A 24,021-nucleotide genomic window follows, 5' to 3' on the forward strand; every position below is an offset into this window, starting at 1 on the left:
AGGTATTTTTATTTCAAAAGAGGTTTTAACATTGTTGATTTCATACTCCAAAATACCAAAAAGTTTTGCATTTTATATAAGTAAATTTTGTTTTATTGATTAAATGTTAGTTAGGTAAGTATGGTATAAGTTATAGGTCAAAGGAGCGTAGTCCCTCTGCTCTTCACTGCTCTCCTTCTATACGGGATGATTAAAAAATAGATCATAGTACCTAAACATAGACTGTGTTTTTCTCATAGTGAATAAATCAGACCATGCTCTAAATAATTAATCTGATAGTAAAAATAAAAGTATCGACATGACTTTTAGGTTAGTAACAGGTAGGTATCTGTTACAATGCAGATGAAGAAGCAGATAACATTGTTCTAGTTAAGCGAGTAGCACTAGCGAAGTTTAATGATCAACTCCCGCTGTTTTCGTAGAGGAAAAAAATGATTTACTTTTATAACTAGGTGGACACCGACATTAACTGCAACCTCATTACATTTAGTAGGAATATAATAATTCACAAAGACAAATAAATTATATTTTTTTCTGATTCAGATGTACGTTCAAAAAGCTCTATAAAAACTGCACGGATAGCCGAGTGGTTGAGGTTACCACACTAAAACCCACTGTGCGCAACGTGTCGCGGGGCGCGGGTTCGATCCCCGAGTAGGAAAAGCATTTGTGTAATCCACTAATGCTTGTTCTGAGTCTGGGTGTCTTTGTGCATGTGGATCGCATTTTTGTGAAACCCCTGCGACACAAGGATTAAATGGCTCGTTAAAAAAAACAAAATAAAATTGTCCAGAATTAAAATCAAACATTCTAATATTCCTTGAGATAATTATTGGGTATTTCCATATCTTCAAATGAAAGACGAAAATCATTGTGTATATTAATTAAAAATGAGACCAACATCAATATATGACAGATAATCATCGAAATGATCCATGTTTCCTTAAAACGTGAATGTCATAAAATGGTTGAAATTCTTTTAACATCCGCAAACGTGATACAATTTAAACCATCGATGAAGTCATTGTCGTTTAACTTTAATGAAACTTTATTTATTAATTGAAGTTTTTTTGATATCCGATACTCGTTAAATAACTTGAGAGACAGGATTGACAACCTTAACAGGATTTCTTCGGATCACTGTCGTCAAATGTCACTTTCTATGGCTGAATGTCTCAAATAATAATTTTGACTGCCAGTAATTTAATTTTATGCTTGCTAAGTAATTTGTTAATTTAATACGTGTTTTTTTATTATTTGTTTATTGCGTAGATTAATGTTTAGTTTGATTTGATTGGCCAAACCACAACTGGCTTCATTTTTTTCGCCTACACTTATCGAGTATTCATTTTTTATCAAGCATAACAGTCTTTTTCCATAAAAATCTTCAATAATCTAAATTTTGATAATCTTGACCTGCAAAAGGTGTATTGTACATAATTGTCATACATCAATAAATAAAATCTATCGCAATTAATTAATCCTACAAACAGCCCATTTTCCGCCAAAAGGTTCTTTTTAATGGTCTGTAAATAAAACCGCTACTTGGACATTTCTAAAAGTACCTACCTAAAGTTTTCTTGACACCATTACATATTAGTTTATTAACAGCTTCACATTATTAAGGTGAGAGTTAATGAGAGCTAATGTTTGCAGAAGCAAGATTCAGTTAAATGACATTAAAAACAGTTATAAATTAAACCAAAAGTGGTTTATGGTCCGTCCTTACCATAAACTACTCCACATATGTTTTATGACTCTGAATATCTGCATAATATTTTGTGCTCCTTAATCAATTATGTTAATTAATTTATGCATTTTAGAAAATTATAGTGTTTATTGGGTAATGAATAATTAACTAACTGTAATATATTTTGTCAAAATATAGGAAGAGAGGTAAAAGAACTTTCTTTATCACTTAGTTAATTAGTTAGTTATTAAAATAATCAAAACAGTCACAAGTCAATCCTCGTGTGGCCAGCTTAATTAAAAAGATATTTCCAATGTCGGCCCGTAAATGCAAAATTGTTTATTTTTTGGCAATTGATTGTAGACCGTCTACTAACCATAAAAAATATGACTATCGAGTTTGCTACTGTATTTTCAATAGCAAATATTACTCCATAAATCTAATACAATTAAATCAACAGCTAATTTACAAAATCAAATCTCAATAAAACAGTAAAACCAAGGAAACGGGAACACGAGAACTTACCTCATAAAAACCTTTCAAAAACCATAAACTATCTTCTATATATTTTAAATTCTATGGTCATAAAAATGTAGGTCTATATCTATGGACGTTGTATATTTATGATATCAAAACGCTGAGAGAAAGGATAGCCGAAGTTTTGTTTCTACTCGACCCACACGATTTATGCTATAGCTAGTATATTTAGATATTTTTTACCTGTGATTAATTGAAGCAGAAGTCACGACTAGACACGCTCTAATAAAATTGATAATATTAATAACCATAGCGTTTTATCATGGTGTGTATGGCCCGAATTGAGTACTACATCTTTTATGTAAATTAGGAGAGAAATTAATAAATGCTATAGTTGAAGTAGGCTTAAAGAATCTAGAAAACGTATTATGTAGGTTACTTAGGTACTTTTTCACTTATTATTGTGTATTTATATAAATTCATACTCAGTACTATCATTTGATTACGACCAAAAACATAAGTTCTGGGTCCCGATTCCGCTATTTAGAATTGCCGATGGATGAATGGAAATTGGATTATAATGACACTATTCCTATTCTTCTAAGCATTTTGCCAACTCGAGTTTGAGTACGGGGCGGCATACGCGGCACCCCATCCAATCTTCGGTAATAGTAAATAGCCGAATTGGGGCCCTGTGCTTACACCAACACTTTTTTTTTTCAAGAATTTGTAGTGTGTTTTTTACATTTATCAAATGTAACTTCGATTGTCAATTTGAAAAAAAATAATAAGGGCATTATTTTAACAGAATAATTGTTGTTAATGTATATAAACGGTTTCATTTTATCACTTACACTTTAAACATTTTTCATTTTATCTTTAAAATAAAATCATACCAAAAACGACGAATTTCTGTCTGCTATGCAACTGTGTTATCATAAAATCGTGTCAACAAATCAAATTTTAATTTCCTGGCTTAAAACAAACTTAGTTTTTTGAACCGTCATGTAATATTATTTATAAAAAAAGCTTGAAAACTGTTTTCTTGACACGCTGTACAGCCTGCGGTGCATTTTTTATAATGTCTTATGACTCTACATTAAACAAGGCGACCATTTGAATAAATCATTGAAAGCTACATATTATAGTAGAACTAATTAAAATACAAGCAATGCAGATCCTCCTTCTTTTTTTAAATAATAAACCTAGCTGTAATATAATTATACGTTAGAGCATAGTCTTAGAGTCTAGACTAGGTAAATTCATAAATTACAATGATTAGAAATAATGTTGTAGTCAAAAATAATAAATAAGGGTTCTTTTTAAGAGAAATCTTAATAATAGGTATAAAGATAATGTATGCGAGTCAAATAAGAACACCATAGTTATTGTTTTGATAAATAAGAAAAGAAGATCCTAGAATAATAGAAATAAAACCCTTTGTTCGTTCTGTATAAAATCGTGCCTAAGGCAAGAATATAAAAAATACAGGTTTTAATTTAAAAATCTAACGAAAACATTAAACGGTTCCATTTGGAAATCAGATTACGCTCGTGTATATCGAACTAATCATAATAAAATTAAACTTGTATTTAAACATGCAACATCGTAAATGCAGCCATATACCAAAAGCTTGGTATTTCCAGATATATAAAAATTCTAATATGACCATCTGACATTTCACATAGCGACAACCATTTATCAGATGAATAGGATTTTATGACTTTATTGAGTTAATAAAAAGGAGTCAGTTAATTGCGGAAGAGCACGATATTATTGGTCTATTGACTTTCGGGGCTAGTGACCTTAGGTACCTTTTGTATCCGGATGTACCTAAGCTGGTACTTACTGACATAGTCTAAGTTTAGGAAATTGAAGTCCTCCGAAACGGCTGGACCGATTTTAATGGAATTTTGTGCACATATTGGGTATGTCTGAGAGGAGCTCGTGGCTAAGCTATAACCGCATAAGTGATACAATCACAGGTTAAGCTATGCTTGACGCGGTTGGTCTGTAGATGGGTGACCATCTTTGTCATAATGAGTTCCTCCGTGTTTCGGAAGGCACGTTAAATTGTGGGTCCCGGCTGTTATTCCTACATCTTTGACAGTCGTTACAGGTAGTCAGAAGCTTGAAAAAAATTCTGACAGCCAGTCTAACCTAGGGGTATCGTGTTGCCCAGGTAACTGGGTTAAGGAGGTCAGATAGGCAGTCGCTCCTTGTAAAACACTGGTACTCAGCTGAAACCGGTTGGACTGGTAGCCGACCCCAACATAGTTGGGAAAAGGCTAGGCCAATGATGATTGGGTATGTCTGAGAATAGGATAACATTTTGTTTTCCATTCCTTTATAGTTCTTTTTTTGTACTGTGTTATAGCAACGTTTGCTGTGGCTGGGAGAGCTGGTACTAATATATTCAGGTATCACTTAATCTTATTCTGGACACACATTTCAAAACCAAGACTAGCCAATTGACAAATCAGTATAACTTATTTTTTTTTTTGATTGAGGATCTGCAGTTTTTTACGTATTTAAAAAGACGTGCCAGAGGTACCTACTTAGGATGATAAGAAAGAATAAGATTCGTAACGAACGCCACCACTACACTTAAAAAACCAACGGTATGAGACGTTACTTATGATATATTCTCAATTCAAAATATTCTCGACCTTGGGATGCACATTTTTTCCGACACAAACTAACTGCCAGTCATCATCTAACGGATCCTATAGTTAGACAGATCATACCTAACCATAGAGCAAAGATTACAACCTACTTGCATTAAACGTTCTCCATCGACAACTAATTATTTAAATCAAGAACCATTATGGCACCTTAACCTCTAAGAAAAACTAATTTAAAAACAGAAGTTGTGTTTTAAAAGTAATTTATGTTTTTTGATATATTTATAAACAGTATTAAAAGCACTTATCAGCTTTTATGTGCTATTCACATCCGCCGATATCGTTTTGCATTTCTTTTCTACACTTTTTAATTTCTCACGGTTGCTAAGGACACCTTTTGACGTTGACGCAAATTTGTTTGACATATGTAACTAGATCATATTTGTTTTTAATTATTTTGTTGCTAAGCGGAACTGTTTGGTTTAAACTTAATGGATGAATACTTTTTAAGTGTGTTGTATATTTTTTACATAGTGCAGCAGTTCGTGGTTCGATTCAAAATTGTTCATATGAATTTGATAACAACATTTACAACGATGATTTTTCAAGTCTAGCGGTAATCATATACCTTGCTTCTATTTTTTACAGTCTAGTATTTGAGTAATTGGCCTTCAAGCGTAACTTAATGACATAGAACCACAGAAGAATAAATAAGTAAGCAACATTGTAATAATTCCTGTGATTATCCGTTATTTTTAAAAATGTAGCAACCGTAAAAAAGTTTCAAAATGCAAATACTTTTTAATAAATATTCATTATAATATGGGATGTTATCAACCAAATATTTATAATCGGAACTAGCCTATCGAAAGTAAAAATTCCATAAAAAAACCCATGGTTGGTACATAATTAATTATGATACTGTACCTAATAAAACTTTCGCTTTGACAAATTCAACAACAACAAAGTCTAGTTAGTCATGTTATCAGAACTTTCCCTGTCACCAAGTGAATGCTTGTTATTTATATAGAATATCTTTAATTTATATTGAACTAGGTATTATATACAACACAAAGTGAACACACAATGTATAGTGACACTAATACACAAAAAATATAACAGAAAAATGCACAGAGTAGTGTTTGAAAACAGATCTGAATTTGTTTATAGCGAAACTTATAAGTAAAGGTTATTGTACTACTGTTTCGTATGTTTATCTATACTTCTATACTCTATACTTTAATATATAAAGCTGAAGAGTTTGTTTGTTTGTTTGAACGCGCTAATCTCAGGAACTACTGGTCCAAATTGAAAAAATCTTTTTTTGTTGAATAGACCATTCATCGAGGAAGGCTTTAGGCTATTCACGCTGCGACTAATAGGAGCTAAGATATGATAAATATAATATATAAGATATAATGGAAAATGTGAAAAAAACCGGGCAGGTGCACCTAAATCATGACTTATATTTCTACCCACGGGGACAAAGTCGCGGGCAACAGCTAGTGCATTTTAAGTTCATTCACAATCATGAAGTCTCATGTCTATCCCAAAAAAATTAAAATAATGTCAGCATTGTAACACATGATGCTGTTAACTAACTGTCCCGCTATTCAACATGTATTTGAGTATGGGTTTTTGCGATGACATAGTGATAAACAACTCGTTGCAGTTTTATTTCCTTATAGGTACCTCAAACAAAAACGCCATACGTTTTTCCGCATTCTTTGTTCAGAAATTACTCTGTACGTAAATAATATTTCTAGGATGTATCGTCCCGTGTACAACGTGACAACGATTAATTACCAGCTGGATCGGACATCGAGTTCGTCGGTAACTTGGTACCGGTTATACACCGCACTACTTTGTCATGAACTTGATTTACTGCACTAATCGATTTGGCGATTATTTTAATTCATAATCGCGAAAGTAAGCGATTTCAAGCCACTTGAAAGTAGAAGGTAAGTATTTTTATGGCACACCTAGTTTTTGGAGAAAATGCCATAAAATGTGGCGGAGTTGCTCTGAAAATTATGATGCTTTGTATTGTAAATACAGTGCAGATTGAACTTTTTTGTTTGGTACGTTTTGAAGTACCTATTTATTTCGGCTTGCTTTATCATATTTCAAATTTAACAGAAGCTTTTTAATAAATTAAGTGTGTTTTATTTCTTCAATGCAACGCACGCTTAATTTGAGTTTCATTCATCTTAACTTTTCTCAAGTTTGATAATTATTGGGCGCGGAATTAGGTATAGGTTGTTTTTAGTCTGATAATAAATACCTTTGCTTGGTGGACAGTTGTCAATTTCTAATAGGTGTGGTAAGTCACGAATGAGTGTCAGGAGCGGAGGTCGAGGATTAATTGGATATTTTTATGTTCAAATAATTAATTTGTAGTTTTAAAACTTCATTATAATTTGCTTTATGTCATGTATGGTCATGATTACGGCCAATGATTTTCTATCGGAAAGAAGAGTTTTTTTGTGGACCTTTAACTTCAAAATAATATTATTCGTGTTATTATAACAGCACAGTGTCAAATGTTTTGTCCACAATTTATCTGTGGTCTCTATCATGTAGTATATCACTTGAGGGTATAAAGTATAGACAAAAATGAACCTAGGGTAAGTTTCAGTTTTGCCGGTAGACCGACGATACTTATCTTGTAAAAGAATCGCTCTTTAAACGAGGGTCAGAAACTGTGACTCTATCTTTTAACAAAACTATCTCCATTTCGTAAATCTTTCTCGCAAATAATGATTAACTTTAAAATAAATACAGCTGACAGTAGGTACCTACCCATGTTCTGATTTAATACGTGATTTCCTTCAAATGACGCTACATTAGTCGTTTTCATTAAAAACTTGTATCGATTTATACGTTTATTTATCTTTACGACGTTTGCTTAATTAATGATTGGATGTTTGTTTTACGGTTGATTAGCGATTATAGATTGTCTTGTTAGCTAGTGATCCTAGAGATGATGCCACTCTAATTTTAGTTATTGGGTGTCCAGAGAAAAGTTTATTTCTAATCCAGGTTTAAATAATATAATTTAATTGTATGTTTTTGGGATAACAATTCAATATATTTTTTTATGAATATCATGTATTTATTTTCTTATATAGAGTGGTTTCTTAGGTTTACGCGAATGTTAGACATTGAAATGAACGACTTTCACGGATTTTATCGCGGTTTAATTTTTGGTTTTAGTTCCCGACGTTTCGACACCTTTGCAGAATTATAGAAGCAAAATTATAAACTATATAGTTTCATACAATAAATAAATAAAATGTCAAACACAGTTGTCGTAAAACGCAAAAAGAATTTGACAGCGGTGGGATTCGAACCCACGCCCTTTCGGACTGGTGCCTAAAACCAGCGCCTTAGACCACTCGGCCACGCTGCCACTGATAGTTAGGTCGAAATTAATGTACACTACAGAGAGCGTGACTAAAATGACGTCAATGACATTCAATATCGTGATGGAATATTTTATAAGGACTTTTGTCTTTATGTATGATTCACCCTACATTTAGTGTATATAAAGTAACATTAAAAAAGTAAACATATGTTAGAAACATTTTTTGTCAGCATCATTCGGCAACATAGGTAAATAAAAAGAAACAAGAATTAAATGTGATCGGCCGTAACAAATATTCGTGAACTATTTTTCTACGAGTGGGTTTATCAAGTAGGTGTAAATAACTATGCAATGGATTTAAGATATAAAAGAATTAAATACTTGCATAATTATGCATCAGAAGTGCTTTTATTTTTAGGCTAGCATTACCAAAATCTATTTTAAAGTCAATGCACTTTGGCAGCCGCTCGCGGCAGCTAGCGCCATCTATTGTTGTTGTCACGAACTAACATCTCCATAGGTTTTCATTCGACTGCATACAGTACTTTTTCTGTTGCTGCATTCCGCCTATTAATAGGTTTTATTATAACGTATTAGAAAACAATACTCTGATTTTATAGATACTATCGGACGCTTCTTTGATGTCTTGGAACTATCTGTAATATATCTGTCATTAAAATAAGAGCACCCTTTAAAGAAGTACCCCTATAAATATTGTTTGTAATACGCATCTAATAAAATAACTCATAGTATGCCTGATTTTCGATATTTCTATAATCTAACGATGTAGGTATATTCAAAATTTTTCACAACAGCACAACCTTTTAGCTGTAAAAATGCATGGATCGGGAAAATAAATAGGGAAGGAAGTTTGTAAAGTAATAAAAAACGAATTGTTCTTATTATACTGTATATTTACCTAAGTGTAAAGGAGAATTATTTACAAGGTGGACATCGATAATTATGTATATTCTTATCCTAACCTAACTCCTCCTTACAAGATACAAACATTAAAGAAGAAAAACAAAAATTAAAGGCATATAGAGATATAACCTGCCTGATACAATAATTTTAGCCTCTTTTAAAACCAATAATTTGATGTGTACGAACAAAAAAATTCTAGAATTTATATTGTTTTTTTTTTAGTGGGGGGTATACAGTTTTTATTGGCCAGTAATAAATGTTAATACATAAACAAGCTAGTTTAAATTTAGAATAGTTATTGTGACTGTAAATACATTGGTTAATTTTTTTAATAAACGAAACTGGCATCAGATAAATTTTAGTTGCCTTTTAAATAAGAATGAATAATTAATTTATTATGTAGGTTCATAAACAGCTTAGGATTATAGTGTACATTTCAGCACCTTTATTATAACGGGTTACAAGTAAGCAGCTCTTTTTATTTACGTGAATTTAAAAAGAAACATAGGTTCGCCACAAAGCACTTGTCATATTTCGGACAAACGTGAACTTGTGGCAAGATTGGTACTGTAATGTTTTTTCAAATCAAGACTTTCAGTTTTCTGAAGAAAATTAAAACACAAAAACACGTTTTTGTTAGTTGATCCTGTTATTGGCAATATATATTTACGTAGGTACACCATATTAGTGATGATTCTTCCATCGTTGTAATGAAATCTGATAAAATTATGTCAAATATCCCAATAACGATTTTATTAGGAGTTCTTTCATTTCGTTTCATTTAGCATGATTTACTTATAAAGAAGGGATTGTGTACTTCTTTAAATTGAACTAAAACTTTCAATTTCATCATCGTTTTTTATTTGCTCAACATAATTCCGTCATACACATTGCTAATAACAAAACAACTGAAAGTAAAAAAAACTGCGAACTTATAAAGGTAAGTATATTAAAATGACAAATGTTAGAAATATAAAACCATGTACGACTTAAATTATATAATTTATACATTAAAATAATTGCATTTCAACGATTCCGATGTTATTAGCGGACAGAGTTCAAAGAGAGTTTGCAACGAAAAACGCTTTCCTGACCATATTTATTGTTTTACTTTTTTATAGCAAGTTGCTATAGAACGTGTGTTCGGAACGGGTAACAGTAATCCGTTCGATGGTGTAACATATGTCATAGGGTATTTTCTTGAAGCGTTTAAAAAAACCCCTTCAAAAACCCTTTCAATGAGTATCCGGCCGGTCCCTGATAGCAACACTCGATATTTTCTTTAAACAGGATGTATTTTTTTTTAACTGACCATAAATGTTATCAGAAATGTGTTTGTTTGGTCCTTTGCCTTTTTAGACAGTCAAGGAATATTATCAGAAACGGTGTTTCGTTTTTAATGATGCGTCAAGACACCCAATCAGATGTTGAATAGCATTTCTTACTTATTTTTGATTGGGGAATAGACAGCGAGTTTCTGATTGGCTGTCTAGTTGAACTCAATTGCGTAGATAAAGTACTAACAGATTTTGTCGAATGCGTCTATTTAAAGCATTCAAAGCAATCAATGGTTATTCTAAAATGTAGCTGCAACATAATATCACAGAACAGAAAAAAAAGTACGTAAACCTAACGTCAAGAAAATTGCTCTTTGAAAAAGCCATTGCGTAAAAAAAAGTATTTTCCAAAAAAGTATTTTCCCTCCTGTTTAAATGTTAATTTTTAAAGGTTTTAAATTTTCTTAAAAAGTGAATAAAACTTTTTTGTTACAACTTTTCTAATTTTTTGACAGGTTGATTTTTTACTATTTTGTTCTCAGCGCGGGCTAACGTACATTTTTAGTCTGTTCTGTGCGTAATTCGTAATAACTAGTTATATTTGGTTATACAATATTTTTTACCGTATAAATTACTCAGTATTAACTTCTAAAAGAATTTACAATTACAATGTACAAATTTCTTACACTAATGAGCATATTTGCCCTCTACAGCTTAAAAATGTACCAATCCGACAGGAATGTATTTGGTATTAGTTGCCTTTAGAATTTTCTAGAAAGAACTGCCTTTTATTAAGAATTGTTGTATAAAAATTAGAGCCTTTTTGGAAGCACCAATGTTTTTGATAATAAAGGAATTTCATTTAATTCGAGATCTACTTTGAATTTTAATATCTGGTTAGAGTAGTGCTGTCTCGTATGTAAATTATACAATATATTCAAAAAAGGAAAACCATAAAGAATTTAGTACAAAATCTAAGACGACACATTAAATGATTTGAAATGAATAAGCATTAACTTCTACTGGTTTACCGTTTAATTTGAAACAGTTCATTTCTAGAAAAATCTAAATAGTTTTTCGCAAACTAATTACCTAATGAAATGTTTGAATTTCAATTATATGTCCATAATATTTATACACTCAGTAGCATGTTTATATCCGCACTACTGATAATTAAAACAGTTAACTATTGAAATTATGTTTTTAATTAACAATTGTAAATTATATGTTCAATTTATTTTAGCATCTATTTTAAATAAATTAATTGACATAAAGTGTTACTTAAATTAAATCAAATAAATAACACTGGCTTTAAACTGTGTCTACACTTGCAAGTTGCAATATTTTTTATCTTTGTATTTGACATCTGTTCGAAATTCAAATACGTTTGTCAACGTATTTAATTTGTGTGTATAAATAAATTACAATAAGTTATAAATGCTGTTTTAGACATCATGTTTCAGAAATACTTTCGAATTTTCTTTTTACTCATGTAGACAAAGCTTTGACAAGATGGAGAATCGAAGATGGCACACAAGCAATACAAAGTATAAAAATCGTTGCACAACCTATTTTCAGAAATTACAATAAAATGTGAGATTAAAATATCTAAAACTATATTAAAAACAAACTAAATAATAGAGATACGTCAATTCCTAAAAGTATAAACCCCATAATGACAACATTAAAAGTCTAAAATAAAATTAGTGTCTTAAAATAAATGAAAACCAAATTGTCACTGTATCAAAGTAAGATAATTCATAATTTGTTCGTGTAAAGTAAAATTCGATGACAAATTGGAAGCAAAATATTACAAAATCTACTTAGTTTTAGAGAGTTCCATCTAAATACATACACACATACATTATTATATTACATGTAATAGTTGAAGTATGGACGTGTCCACATTGTTTTCGAGACAATTTTCATAGTCTACGCGAAGGAAATTGGCAATATACAGTACAAGGAAAGCGGATGGCACAAAATTCTTTTTTTTACAGAAAACATACAGATCGATCATTCAGAACAATACATGCAAACCACATTGGTCTTTCAAGACAATTTTACCTTGAAACCTTCAAAAACATCATTTGACGACGTCACAAATGATTTAAAAACTTGGTCTCAAAGATGATAATTTAATAACATTTTCTTATTGACGTATTTACTGTCTTCACGATAAGACAGTAAGTATATTTTGTACCTGGCTTGTACATCGCTGTACAATTCCGTACATTACAAATGTATCCATGTCAAACATTTATAGACAAATAAATAATTTCATTGATCGTAATATTATTAAATAAATTTCAGAACAATTCTTGCCACGTTCGTAAATTAATAAATTACTTTTGACGCGTGTTTCGCGTATTGACGGTCAAAAATTTAAAATTGGAATGGCTGTCCGTCGGTGTGCGGTTGGCCGGACTGTCAGCCTGTGAGAGTGTCAGTCGGGTGTGACCGCGGGACTAGTATGTACGTGGCGTCGGTTGCTCTGTGTCGTCTCACGCGTAGAACTCGCGGTTATTGTGGCCCTTCCCGTAGGACGCCGCGGCAGGGCTTCTCTTGGGCTCGTCGAGCGCATACGAGCCCTCGTCCTTCTTGCGCATACGATACACTATGAACATCACCACCAGGATCGCACACAGTAGCCCTACTACTGCGCCGCCAATTACGGCTGAAATAGCAAAAAACAAACAAATTGTTAGTGAAAGAGAAAATGTTGTTTAAAAAGTTTTAATTAATCTAGTATTAAAGATAAACATATTTGACGTATTTTAAAAGTCACATCAAAAACTAAATATTTACTTTTCATACGATACATACTTTGATACGTTTTCATATTTTTTGTAGTTGCAATACTATTGCGGCAAGTAGACAATAAATAAATTATCAGAATCTTTAAAATTCCTATTATAAGCCTCGGACTCCCTGAGAAACGTATTCCTTCCTTTTCAAAGTAAAGTGAAAGCTCTCTACAGAATATTATTTTAGAAAAGATAAGTGACTGACCAGCCAGAATGCCAGGTTGCGCGAAGAAGCTGGTGGCGCGGTCCTCGGGCTTGGCGTTCATGATGACGACCTTGTCGGGCGCGCGCGACTCCTGGTTCACGTTGCTGCCAGACGGCTCCTGGTCCTGGAATGTGATAGCAATACGTTATACAAATTGACTAGGTTATTGGTTAATTACTAGCGTGTGAGACTAATAGTTACATGCAAGAACAACGCACAGCAGTCGCAGAATTAGCAATCATGTTATCTTAGAAATAGTTGGGATGTAATGACAAATATATGTAGGTACACTTTTGTCGTCACTTAGAACAGTGTCTTCTTTAATACGTATTTATTTGTGAACAAATGCATAATCTATACTAATGCTATAAACCTTAAGTGCTTATATGATTATTAGTTATATTTTCATAAACAACGTAACGGCTAGTATAACGTACCAAATATATTTTTTTTGACTAACGACATCCCTACAAGTCTAGACGATAGAAATTCATTACGATGGGCAGTATCAATAGTTAAACGGCCGTTCGATTTTAAGGTTTTAAGGATATTAGGACGTTTTTCTACATACCGAATACTTTGTGTGTTCACCACTCTAACAAGATCTGATCAAAATTAATTTATAATTATAAACAAAACAGAACTATCGTTGCCTGCGTATTATAGTGTAGTAGTTATCTATGTGCAGTGAGTTTTGCAATACATACGTCATCACTTTCGAAAACGTTTCCATTTCTGCTATTCGAAGCAACTTATACCCAACATTGCAAAATAGTAGTGTTATGTTTTATAGTTACGTCATCAATATTAAATCAAGATAGCTGAACAGAGTCAGAAGAGTGTTCATTTACTTAGAAATAATAAATTTGAACTATGTATGTAGGTAAGTAACTTTTATATTTTAAACCTAGTTCTAGCACTGCAACTGGTTTGATATTTATTTTCTTCTATTCATATCTGTGCTATCCAAGAAGTGTCTGTACTCCACTTTTGTAGATACTCAAAAAATTAAACGATCCTGGTGTGGCTTTTCGTAAAAATAACCGAAAGGATTACCATATAAAACATGACACCGAAAAATTTTAGTTGTTGATTTATTGAAATGCTTATGTAAAAATATTGTTAACTCTTTAATTTCCTAAACAAATGGAGATTTGATTTTCGGAGTAGCTATCACGAACGATTACAAAAAAATCCCAAAGGTGTCAATTTAAAGAGAGGATGGTGATCCAATCCAAGTGTAAATATGAATTATAATATTTGCACTAAATTAAACACTGACAATAATGTTCGTGCTAGGGTCCAGTTGGGTGTTAATTTAAATTACTAATTCTACTTTTTACTAAGTCCCTGTCTGTTTTATTCTGCCTAAATACATAAATTACTTAACTGCAGAGTTTTTATTATAGATAAGCATTAAAGATTGTCGTAATAACAATAATGATGAGGATGACGGGGAAAAATCCTTCAGATCTGTTTTCAGCTTTTTTTTTGAAATAATTTTTAGGACCTTATATATAAATGTTTTATGTATTTTTATTATAGCACAGACTGAGTATACATTTTATGTATTTTTATCGCAATAGGTAAGCCGCATTATCACAATATAATTTCCTTTCAGCGGCTAATTTAGTCATGCACCGGATATTCTATGGTATGATATTTCTGCTATCTCAAACTAATCGGTCCCACTTTTATAAAAATATCAGACATAAAATATTCTTCTTATTTGTTGTTCTTTGTCCTTTCATATAAAACAAGTTGGAAATGTTATAACTGATAAAGTTACTTAAATACTATACTTATGCATGATATATAGCATGTGAAACGTTATGCAAATATTGTTACGGTTAGATATTGAATTCAGTTAAACAAATCAAATTTTCGAAACTACTCTTCACAATAAATGTAAATCAAATAAATAAATGTAATAAATGTAAACAATAGTTAAGTCTTGACACCTTCTTAAGATATACTAAACATAAAATCTATTGTGTTAATATTTTTCAGCAGGCTAAAATATTAAAAAATATAAGTTCAGCCATACTCAACCCATTTTTTGGGCCACGAACTCAGAGTCAGTCATTGCGAAACATACTGAAAAATATTTTGCGAAAACTATTTTTCACAATTATACGCAATACCATTTGTAATTTCAGGAACCTAGGCCAAAAAAAGGTTGAGTAAAGCTAGTGTAGATTAATATTGAATGCAATACGTACGACAGACGGCACGAGGTCCTCCCCTGAGATGCTGATGTCGGTCTGGTCTGGGCGCGAGGGTTGCTCCTCCCCCGCGCCTCGCCCCTCCTCCGGAGCTCCTTCTGATGGCCTGTTCCGAGTGTTGGCTGGAATACCAGGACAATACGTGTTAGATATTACTGGATACTTGTCTAGTAGCTACAGTATTTTGTTTTTCTTGTGTAATCGTTGTAGTGTTTTGTTTATCTCAGACTCTAATGTAGTGTTGACTGTAATACTGAGATAATATATGTTAGCTGTTAATAGTCCTAGTTTTTTTTCTCAGAACTAAAAGTGCTTAATAATTCTCATTTCTTAATTTGAAAACTCTTAAAAGCATCTTCTGCATATTTTTACTATCTAAGAATTTGATTTTATGCTTAGCAAGATATTTTTAAATACAATAGTGGCATCGGAGAATTAGTTTTTCATTTGCATAAGTTAGCATAACAATGTAGCTGTCAGACGAACACCTGATTCGTTATTCGTAGAGTTAAAAGTATTTGTTACAATATTAGTAATACAAATAATGTTATTAATAGACTATTGCTCATAGAAATTGATTTCCTTAGACCTAACTGTTAGTTTCATATGTACACGTTACAATATTAACTGACGAAGACTATTCCACGAAATGTTAGTCAGTTCTGATTAGACGGTGACGTGAGAGAAGAGGTCAAATATGAGTTAAACAGCCAAAAGACGTCAAACCATGGCCCTTGGACAGGAGATTACTTCAAAAATGAAACAGGACATGTTAGAGATTTATCACTTGGAAGTGACGGAATTTAGACTCATTTCAGAGAGACTGAAAACACGTCAGTGTTCTGTCAAGAAGCAGTGAGGAGAAGAACCACAGACAGGATAGGACAAGGATCATACATGATACAGCATGAACAAAAGCATTCAATGAATAAAAAGTATACGTTCTAAGAAAAAACACCAAAAATACCAATGATAAAGACAATAATTGCTAAGCTAATGTATCATGAGATGAGAGATCAGGGCTATATTACCTTCCACATGCTAAATCTACTAAAAGGAAGACTAGAAATGGTATCTAATGGCTGCATGATGGTAACGAATTCATGCGACAGATAAAAAATAATGGACAGTAATTTTTCACAATATAAAAACATAAACTACGAAAGACTTACCAAAATCCACGGATCGTTATTGAATGGCATATATTGTTAATTTATTAATAAACAATTTTCGAATCAATATAATTATAAACGCGTTCGGCAGTTTGACTGTTCGAACAGTAACTGGCGTGCAGTTAACTTCGTAATTAGATATAACTGCAGATAACAATAAAACTGTTAATTCAAGGTTACGTAGCTTGTGTAAGAAGAGTCCGTTTACAATGAACTCCACTAGGTTAGTGACACATAAATAGTGGAATTCCAACTATTTTCCTGTTTATTGTGATATTAAATTATTTAAAAATATGACTAAAATTGTAGCGGGAGAAATCTTCACGCAGTTTCAATAATTAAGTTTTGTTTTAAAACATGAAATGATCAAATCATGAAATCATTAAAATTTCTCGCGCATAAAACAAAAATATAAATTGCAAAATAAACTGGCATGCTTCAGCCACTACTCACGAATGAGCTCATCGATGGGCCTGGGATCTGTAGGTGTTTGGAGCGGGGTGTCCACTTTGGGTACTACAGGAGTCTCGTCCGGCTGTTCGGGGATATCTATGTCGTCAGAGTCCGGGTTTTCGGAGGTGATAATGGGAGTGTCGACGATGGTTCGTCCTGTTTCGTCTTTGCCGGTGGTTGTGGAGCCATAGTCTTCGTCGTCGGGGGGTCCGTTGGGCTCGTCACCTGATCCTCGGCCGTCCTCGTCGTCGGGGCCGGGGCCGGCTCCCCACCCGGAGCCCGAGCTCTCGTCGGTGTCTAGGCCCGAGCCATCATCAGCAGCGTCGATGAACAGGTCCGGGTCTGGCGGCGAGTGGACGTCGTTCTGTACTGGTACTATTGATTCTTCTGTCGATTTTTCTGCGACAGCGTCCTGGAATTAATGATAATGTTTTGTGAGAACTTGAGCTACATTAAAATTTCTATGACAAGTTATTAAATCATAAATTATCGTTAAACAAATGATCAATTTTAAATGACCATCGTACGCATAAAAAACATAAATTATTCAAGATGTCCGGAATAAACCGAAATGTGTAATACGCATGTAATAAAAACTGTTGCGTCGCAGTTCGTACAGTAGAAAATTACAAAACATCGTAAAGTAAGTCGTTTAGACTTGAGCGAAATACGATGTTTTACCTCAATATTAATTATGAATGAAATAGATTATCTCGATAAGCGAACCGAGAGTTACAGGCCCATTATATATTGATCAAGTTGCACAGACATCAGATGACGTGACTAGCGACCTATTTCCAGAAAAATCTTCCATTGACGCACAATTTTCAGGTCTGACCTAATTTACAAAACATCTTACCACAATATACCAAAGAACACCGTAAATAAAATGTTTTGTCGTAGGAACGAAGAATTATAAATAGAATTTATCGGGTAAGATATTAACAATAACAAAAAATCACTGCTTCTTATCTCCGTCATGAATGACTCACAATGAATGAAGAAGGCACCACATAAACAAACACTCACTTACCTGAAACACTTATTAAGGTATCAAATTGGGGTGTTAGGCCTGATAGTGATTTTACTGATAATTTTGATAGAAAATTGTCTGCTGTGCACTGTTGGCGTAAATTGTGGCTGCAGGGACGGCGATCGATAGCCTGGGGGGTCCGAGAGGGGGGGGGACCGGGGAGGCAGTCGGGAACCGGCTCGTTCCCGCGCCGGCCGGTAGATGCCGGGGATAACGGAGGCTTTCATTCAGGGGTGCTTTTACTAGTTTAAGGACTACGTAAAAGTTCGTGATTTTCTCGCTAGATGTCGTTGTTCTAGGTTTTGGAAGTTGAGATTTTATCGAAAGAAATGGGGTGCCTTCACATTGAAATAGAATTGTGTGAGTTTACTTTAAATGAGAGCAGAAATAACATCAGTGGTCCAATTCGGACGTGGTATGAACAGCGTTTGTTATGATATACATCAAAGCCAACAACTGAGCAAAATGCATGCCCAAGCCAGCTGACCAAATAAGCAAACTTAGACCATGTGCAAGAACGAATGCATAAATATCCACGATCAATTTAACATAATGCAAACATTTTAAGTATACTTTACCCCAAGATTTGATCAAGTTCTCCTTTTTAGGAAACAGCAGTTAAACCGGCCTGTCTTCTACGAAAATTGCGAAGCAAACCTTCATGGTATAAAAAAGTGTTATTTTGGTACTTAACGTACTTTATCTCCTGACCTTTCCAAAAAGCGTAACACTCAACTGGCCATTACTACTATTAAATATAAACGACTGGCGTATTCAAGTATTCCGTGTGATTACCGGGAGTTTTATCGTAAATCCCATCCGGGTATAATGAGAAATATTATTTATTGTCCGGGTAACAGGGTTGCCTCTACCGGATATGTTTCCTGGAACATTTACCCTGGCGATTTTGAAACAACACGTTTTTATGTGCCTTTTGAAATGTAATTGCATATTTTTAAAATTAATTCCAAGGTTTAATTATACATTGTATTTCTAGAGGAAATCCATTAAAAATATGTCAGGTTTAAGTGGAAATAATTATTTTTGACCTTCGACGCACAAAGAGGGGTGTTATAAGGATGGGGTTTTTAAAATATTAAATGTTACCTTGAAAAGTATGATAACAGAATAAACCCTTCATGTAAGAACAAGATAATTTAACTGCTATTTCATTTACCATAAACGTAGCAATTTTACTTAAAAAAAACGATATTTATTTTTATTTTTCGTGTACAGAACTCATGTAAGATTGTAAGCCCTGTAACTTGGGTATTGGCAGCCCTAAACCTATCCTAATGTGAGGGTAAGTACTGACCTGTCCGTATTTTGCAAAGGTTTATTACTACGATGCCGCTTGCCCGCTAATGTACCCGTTTGCAGGAGCCAGTTCATGACTCTAGTCCAGAGATGGACTTCGAAAATAATCGACTTTAGAAACCTACGATTTAAAAGAGGCATACACTGTCCAGAGCAAGAGCTACATACTCGTAGATATAAAATATATTTTTAAGCTATTTTTATTTGAATAAGATTCCTTGTGTTTTATAGCTATGATAAATTTCTCAGATTTATACCATTTCAGTAACAGCGTCTGACTTAAATTTCGCAAAAAATGTTGTTGTAGGTGATCTAGCAAACGACTTGTTTCAAATCCTAAATCGAAGCAAACAAATTGCATTTGACTTAAACAAAAATAAGATTTACTTTCATCTGACGCTGACGCATGACTCTAACCACTGAAGATAATAGGAACACCTAAAGGCTTTAGCTTTTGTTTCAAAATAATTTAGGCATTAATCACTATGATTGTATCAGACTGTATTGTGTAGCACTGAGAGAAGGTTAAAGGTATTTTTTGTAGTCTTAATTTTAATTGCTTATGATATTTTAAAAGCTACGCAAGGTATACAAGTATAACATATGTTTCTTTGCGTATTTAGTTAAAGTTATTTGTAATAAAACGATTAATTATCACATGCATATGTACGAGATACGAGCGAAAAACTTTAAAGTCGGGTAAAAAAAGCAATGGTTATCTAATAATCTGACTATACGCAAAAAATCCCAGGGAATTTTGTCTGGGACGATACCGAAGTACTTATTATCAAACGGATAACATTATTACATTAAACGGTACATAAAAATGATAACAGCCAGCATTTCCTCCACATCATCCTTCTCTATCTGACTTTCCCAATTTGTATATGACCTTCTCTTTCAGCCGCATGATCACAAGCTGACGATAGGGAATATGAATGTAAATGAGTTTAAGGTATACTTTAACGTTACAAGTTGGTGTTATCTCTGGCTGAACTCCAAGAGCTTGCGATATGAGCCTTTAGACATGATCTGAATTAACTTGGAAAGAGTATCGTGTGGGTATGGCTCAGTAATGCCTAACCCTAATTGTCATAAGATAAAAATGCATAAGATGAGATTAGAAAAAACTGAGACAGTAATATTGTCTCAGTATTTCTTTTTTCTACCCAAAAGATCTTTAGGAATATGTGTCCATTGAATACCTTATTTGATATTTTGAATCGCAATACGAACAGGTGTTTTGTAAAAGCAGCGAAAGGTCACCGCAAGTTATAATTACTGTGTGTGTTCATGTAATATGTGAACATTGTAACTATGACAAACGTAAAAGATTGAGAGGTTCTAAACAAGACGGGGGAGCTATACCCGGCAAGGGATTTTCATATAGATTTTGAAAAAAAGAAAAATAGAAAGCTCTTGACAAAATATTTTCCACAAACTTGATCCTTCAGGTATAAAGATACTTCAAAAACACGTCAAGCGAAAACTTTCCAGCAACAATCCGTAACGGGCGTCATTATAGATTAATCACAAGAATAAAGGGCGACATTTTACAAAGGGACCCTACCTGGGTTCAGGAGTTACATTACGGCCCTAATGACTGGCAACTTCGTGCTATGCAGGTATTCGCAGCAATAAATACGATACGTTACTCGTTTTTGGGCAGTCATGGCACATGTGAATTACGATTTTTACGGCGGATTTAGGGGGTTTTGATTTAAGAATGCTCTTTTTGACAAATTACTTTTATATTTAATGATCCAAAAGACGAAGAAAGGTTGGTTCTCTTCGTCAAGTTACTCGATTTTGACTTATTACTTGAATATGTCAGCTTAATCGCTAGTATGTCAATGCTGTCACTATTATCGTCACATATTTGGCAGTTTAGCTTTAAAAGTTTAAAGCTGAGAAAATTCAGAGAAGATTCGGCGAAACCAATTTGAAGTAAGAGTCTACGACATTTGAAATACATATCTAGAACAACAAACAGATAAACTAGCACTAGTATCTGGAATGTACACAATAAATTAATTAAATACCACAGATATTGACAAGCAAGCCGGCGAGATATGTCCACAAGATGTCCATTTGTTTAACTCTGAAATACTAAGGCTGGACTAACATTGACAAATAGATGCATCCAAAAACAAGCCGTTACGGTCTAAATTCAAGTAACGTATTAGACTAAACAGACCTTTTTATATGTATGACCAAGTTTGACCAAAAAAAAAGGTTCTACATAACAGAAACATAAACATACTGTTATTGCTACTTTACTAAACGAAAGCAGTTGCAGACACTGAATACGTGATTACAGTTCAGAACGCTTTATATGAAATCCTTAACAGTCTGTCAACCTGTTCTTAATACTCGAGACCCCTGCCCCCAAAAGGTTAACGTTGGGTCCCTATTGTCATATAAATACTTTTCTCGTTTTAATGGCTGAGAGGGTCGCACACCGTCGCAAAAGCCATTCAAATTACACACGCGACGAGTTAACGTGTCACTCTTTCTACAAAGGAATACTTCTTTCTGCGCCAACATCAGCCGTAAACCGGCTTAAAAAGTTAAACAAACCCATTTCGTGAGACCTTCAAATATGCGTTGAATTTTGAAGGGCGACGGCAACTGCTCGTGGAAAGTTAAATGGAAAACCGTTGCGTTAAGGGAATATTAAGAGGATAATGGGCTGGCTGACATCGAGGCCCTTATCTGACGTTCGGTCTAATCGGTTAAGTTCCTGCTGCAGGACCCGGAGATTAACCTTATTTATAGAGTTCTGAGGGACACAACAGAGTGGCTGTTATATGAACACCTGCGAGGGTCAGGTAAGGATTACTATAAATCTAATAAAAGGATAAATCCCTTAGAATAGAATTTCAATAGTTTTGCATTTTTTAAACTACGCTTTCATGTGGTTTTGTACTCTACGTACCTACAGATTGTTTGAAACAAAATAACCTATTGCATAACTACTATAATATGATAGTGGAGCTCCGTAATTCTTGCAAGACACATAATAGATGTGTCACACGCCACTTCAGTATGTCAGTGAAGAATCGATAGTCCGGAATAAACTAGTTCACACCAGTTTATAGGGGTGTCAAGAAACTTAGGAGCAAGTTTCTTTTGTCTCCATTTCTTCTAAACTCCGATATGTCAAATGCGAAAGTTTTGTAACACTTTATTGAGCTACACTTTATTATTTATGCTGAGTGAACTTGGCAGTACGTTTTGAACCATTTTTCGTAGAAAGCTCTCTTATAACAAAACGCTGTTTCGAGACATGAATATTTAATTCGTAGTTTATTTTTTCAGGTAAATAAATCCTGTTTATTGCCAAAGGTAGGATGAAAATCGGTTTTTTATTCAGTCTTCTAACAAAAGCAACAGGAAAACTGGACACAAAAAGCGTATTAGCATGTAAAGGACTCTATTTCATTCTATTTCCATTCGATTTTCACAACTGTGTTACTCTTTTACCGAAGTACAAATGGTTATCTGTCGTACCTGAATTTTCTGCAGTCCAATTTAAATCCCAAACGAGATCAAATGAAAAACGTTTCTAGCGTCATTCGATTGGTTCCAGTCATGTGGCACCGTTAGGCCATACAAACTTGACCTACCGCAGTGGGAACCGTTTCCTTTATGTGATGTATTTGTGTACACAAGCGGGGGGAAGGGAAGGTCACATTATATTGGTAGTTATATTGGGTCAGCCGCTGTTACGTGCATGTAACCATAGTGTGGTTTAAGTTATAAGCTGGAATGTGTGCTAATCTGATGTTAGGCTGATTCTGCTTACCTACAGGCGATTATTAGGTTTGATGAACCTAGTAATTAAACACGTATGTACTACCGACTAACTGTCATGTAATTAATGGTTTCACGACGCCTATTTATACATCATACTCTCTTGGTCTTAGGTAATCAGATATTTAATTGACAAAAAGTTCCATAAAGAAAATGTTGAAGAAATTACTTTTTTCAACTTCACTGAACAAGATTATTAAGTACCAGAAAACATAACTTCAAGGGAAATTAAGTACCGAAAGCAAAAAGAAATGAATACTGAAAAACGTTTCAAAGGATCTCTTGAATTTACAAGTAATTAGAAAAAAACGATAAATATCTCAAGAAATGGAAAGTTGTGAAAGGAAAGTGGGTGACAGAGACAGATGAAGATGAAGCGCTGAAAAACTGTAAAGTTGTGGAACTACTGGAAACAGTCGTGAGCATTTGCTACTGGAAATGTAATATTCAAATGTACCTAGGTTAAGAGTAGATTAGTCAGGTCTTCTGTTCCATTTAAAGGTATAGACGGGGTTTCATGACTGTATAATAATTATAATTAAGTAATAGATATAAAATATTAATAATAATTGCTACCTGTCTACCAATTTAGGTAAATTACTTGAAGGATCTTCACGCATCTACTTGCCGTCAG

General features: G+C 33.6%; 1 protein-coding gene and 1 non-coding gene across 4 annotated transcripts in view; both read right to left on the bottom strand.

Moving 5' to 3' along the window:
• Positions 1-8,123: 8,123 nt before the first annotated feature.
• Trnal-uag lies at positions 8,124-8,203 on the bottom strand. The gene has a single exon. It is a non-coding gene; the product is annotated as a tRNA-Leu (tRNA).
• An 848-nt stretch (positions 8,204-9,051) lies between these two features.
• Positions 9,052-24,021, bottom strand: part of LOC113496585 (syndecan) — a 355,446-nt gene continuing 340,476 nt past the window's right edge. Inside the window, exons 2-5 of one of the 3 annotated variants that reach the window (XM_026875856.1) lie at positions 17,222-17,633; positions 15,594-15,718; positions 13,372-13,489; positions 9,052-13,036 (exon numbers count right to left, since the gene is read on the bottom strand). In XM_026875856.1, coding sequence (XP_026731657.1) covers positions 12,864-13,036; positions 13,372-13,489; positions 15,594-15,718; positions 17,222-17,633 — 828 coding nt within the window. In that variant the 3' untranslated portion in view covers positions 9,052-12,863. Of the gene's footprint in view, positions 13,037-13,371; positions 13,496-15,593; positions 15,719-16,768; positions 17,034-17,221; positions 17,634-24,021 lie in introns of those variants that run through there. The other 2 variants (XM_026875855.1, XM_026875857.1) reach the window with 2 other exon arrangements.

The sequence above is a fragment of the Trichoplusia ni genome, chromosome 8 (assembly GCF_003590095.1).
Source record: "Trichoplusia ni isolate ovarian cell line Hi5 chromosome 8, tn1, whole genome shotgun sequence".
In the NCBI taxonomy this organism is placed as follows: Eukaryota; Metazoa; Arthropoda; class Insecta; order Lepidoptera; family Noctuidae; genus Trichoplusia; species Trichoplusia ni.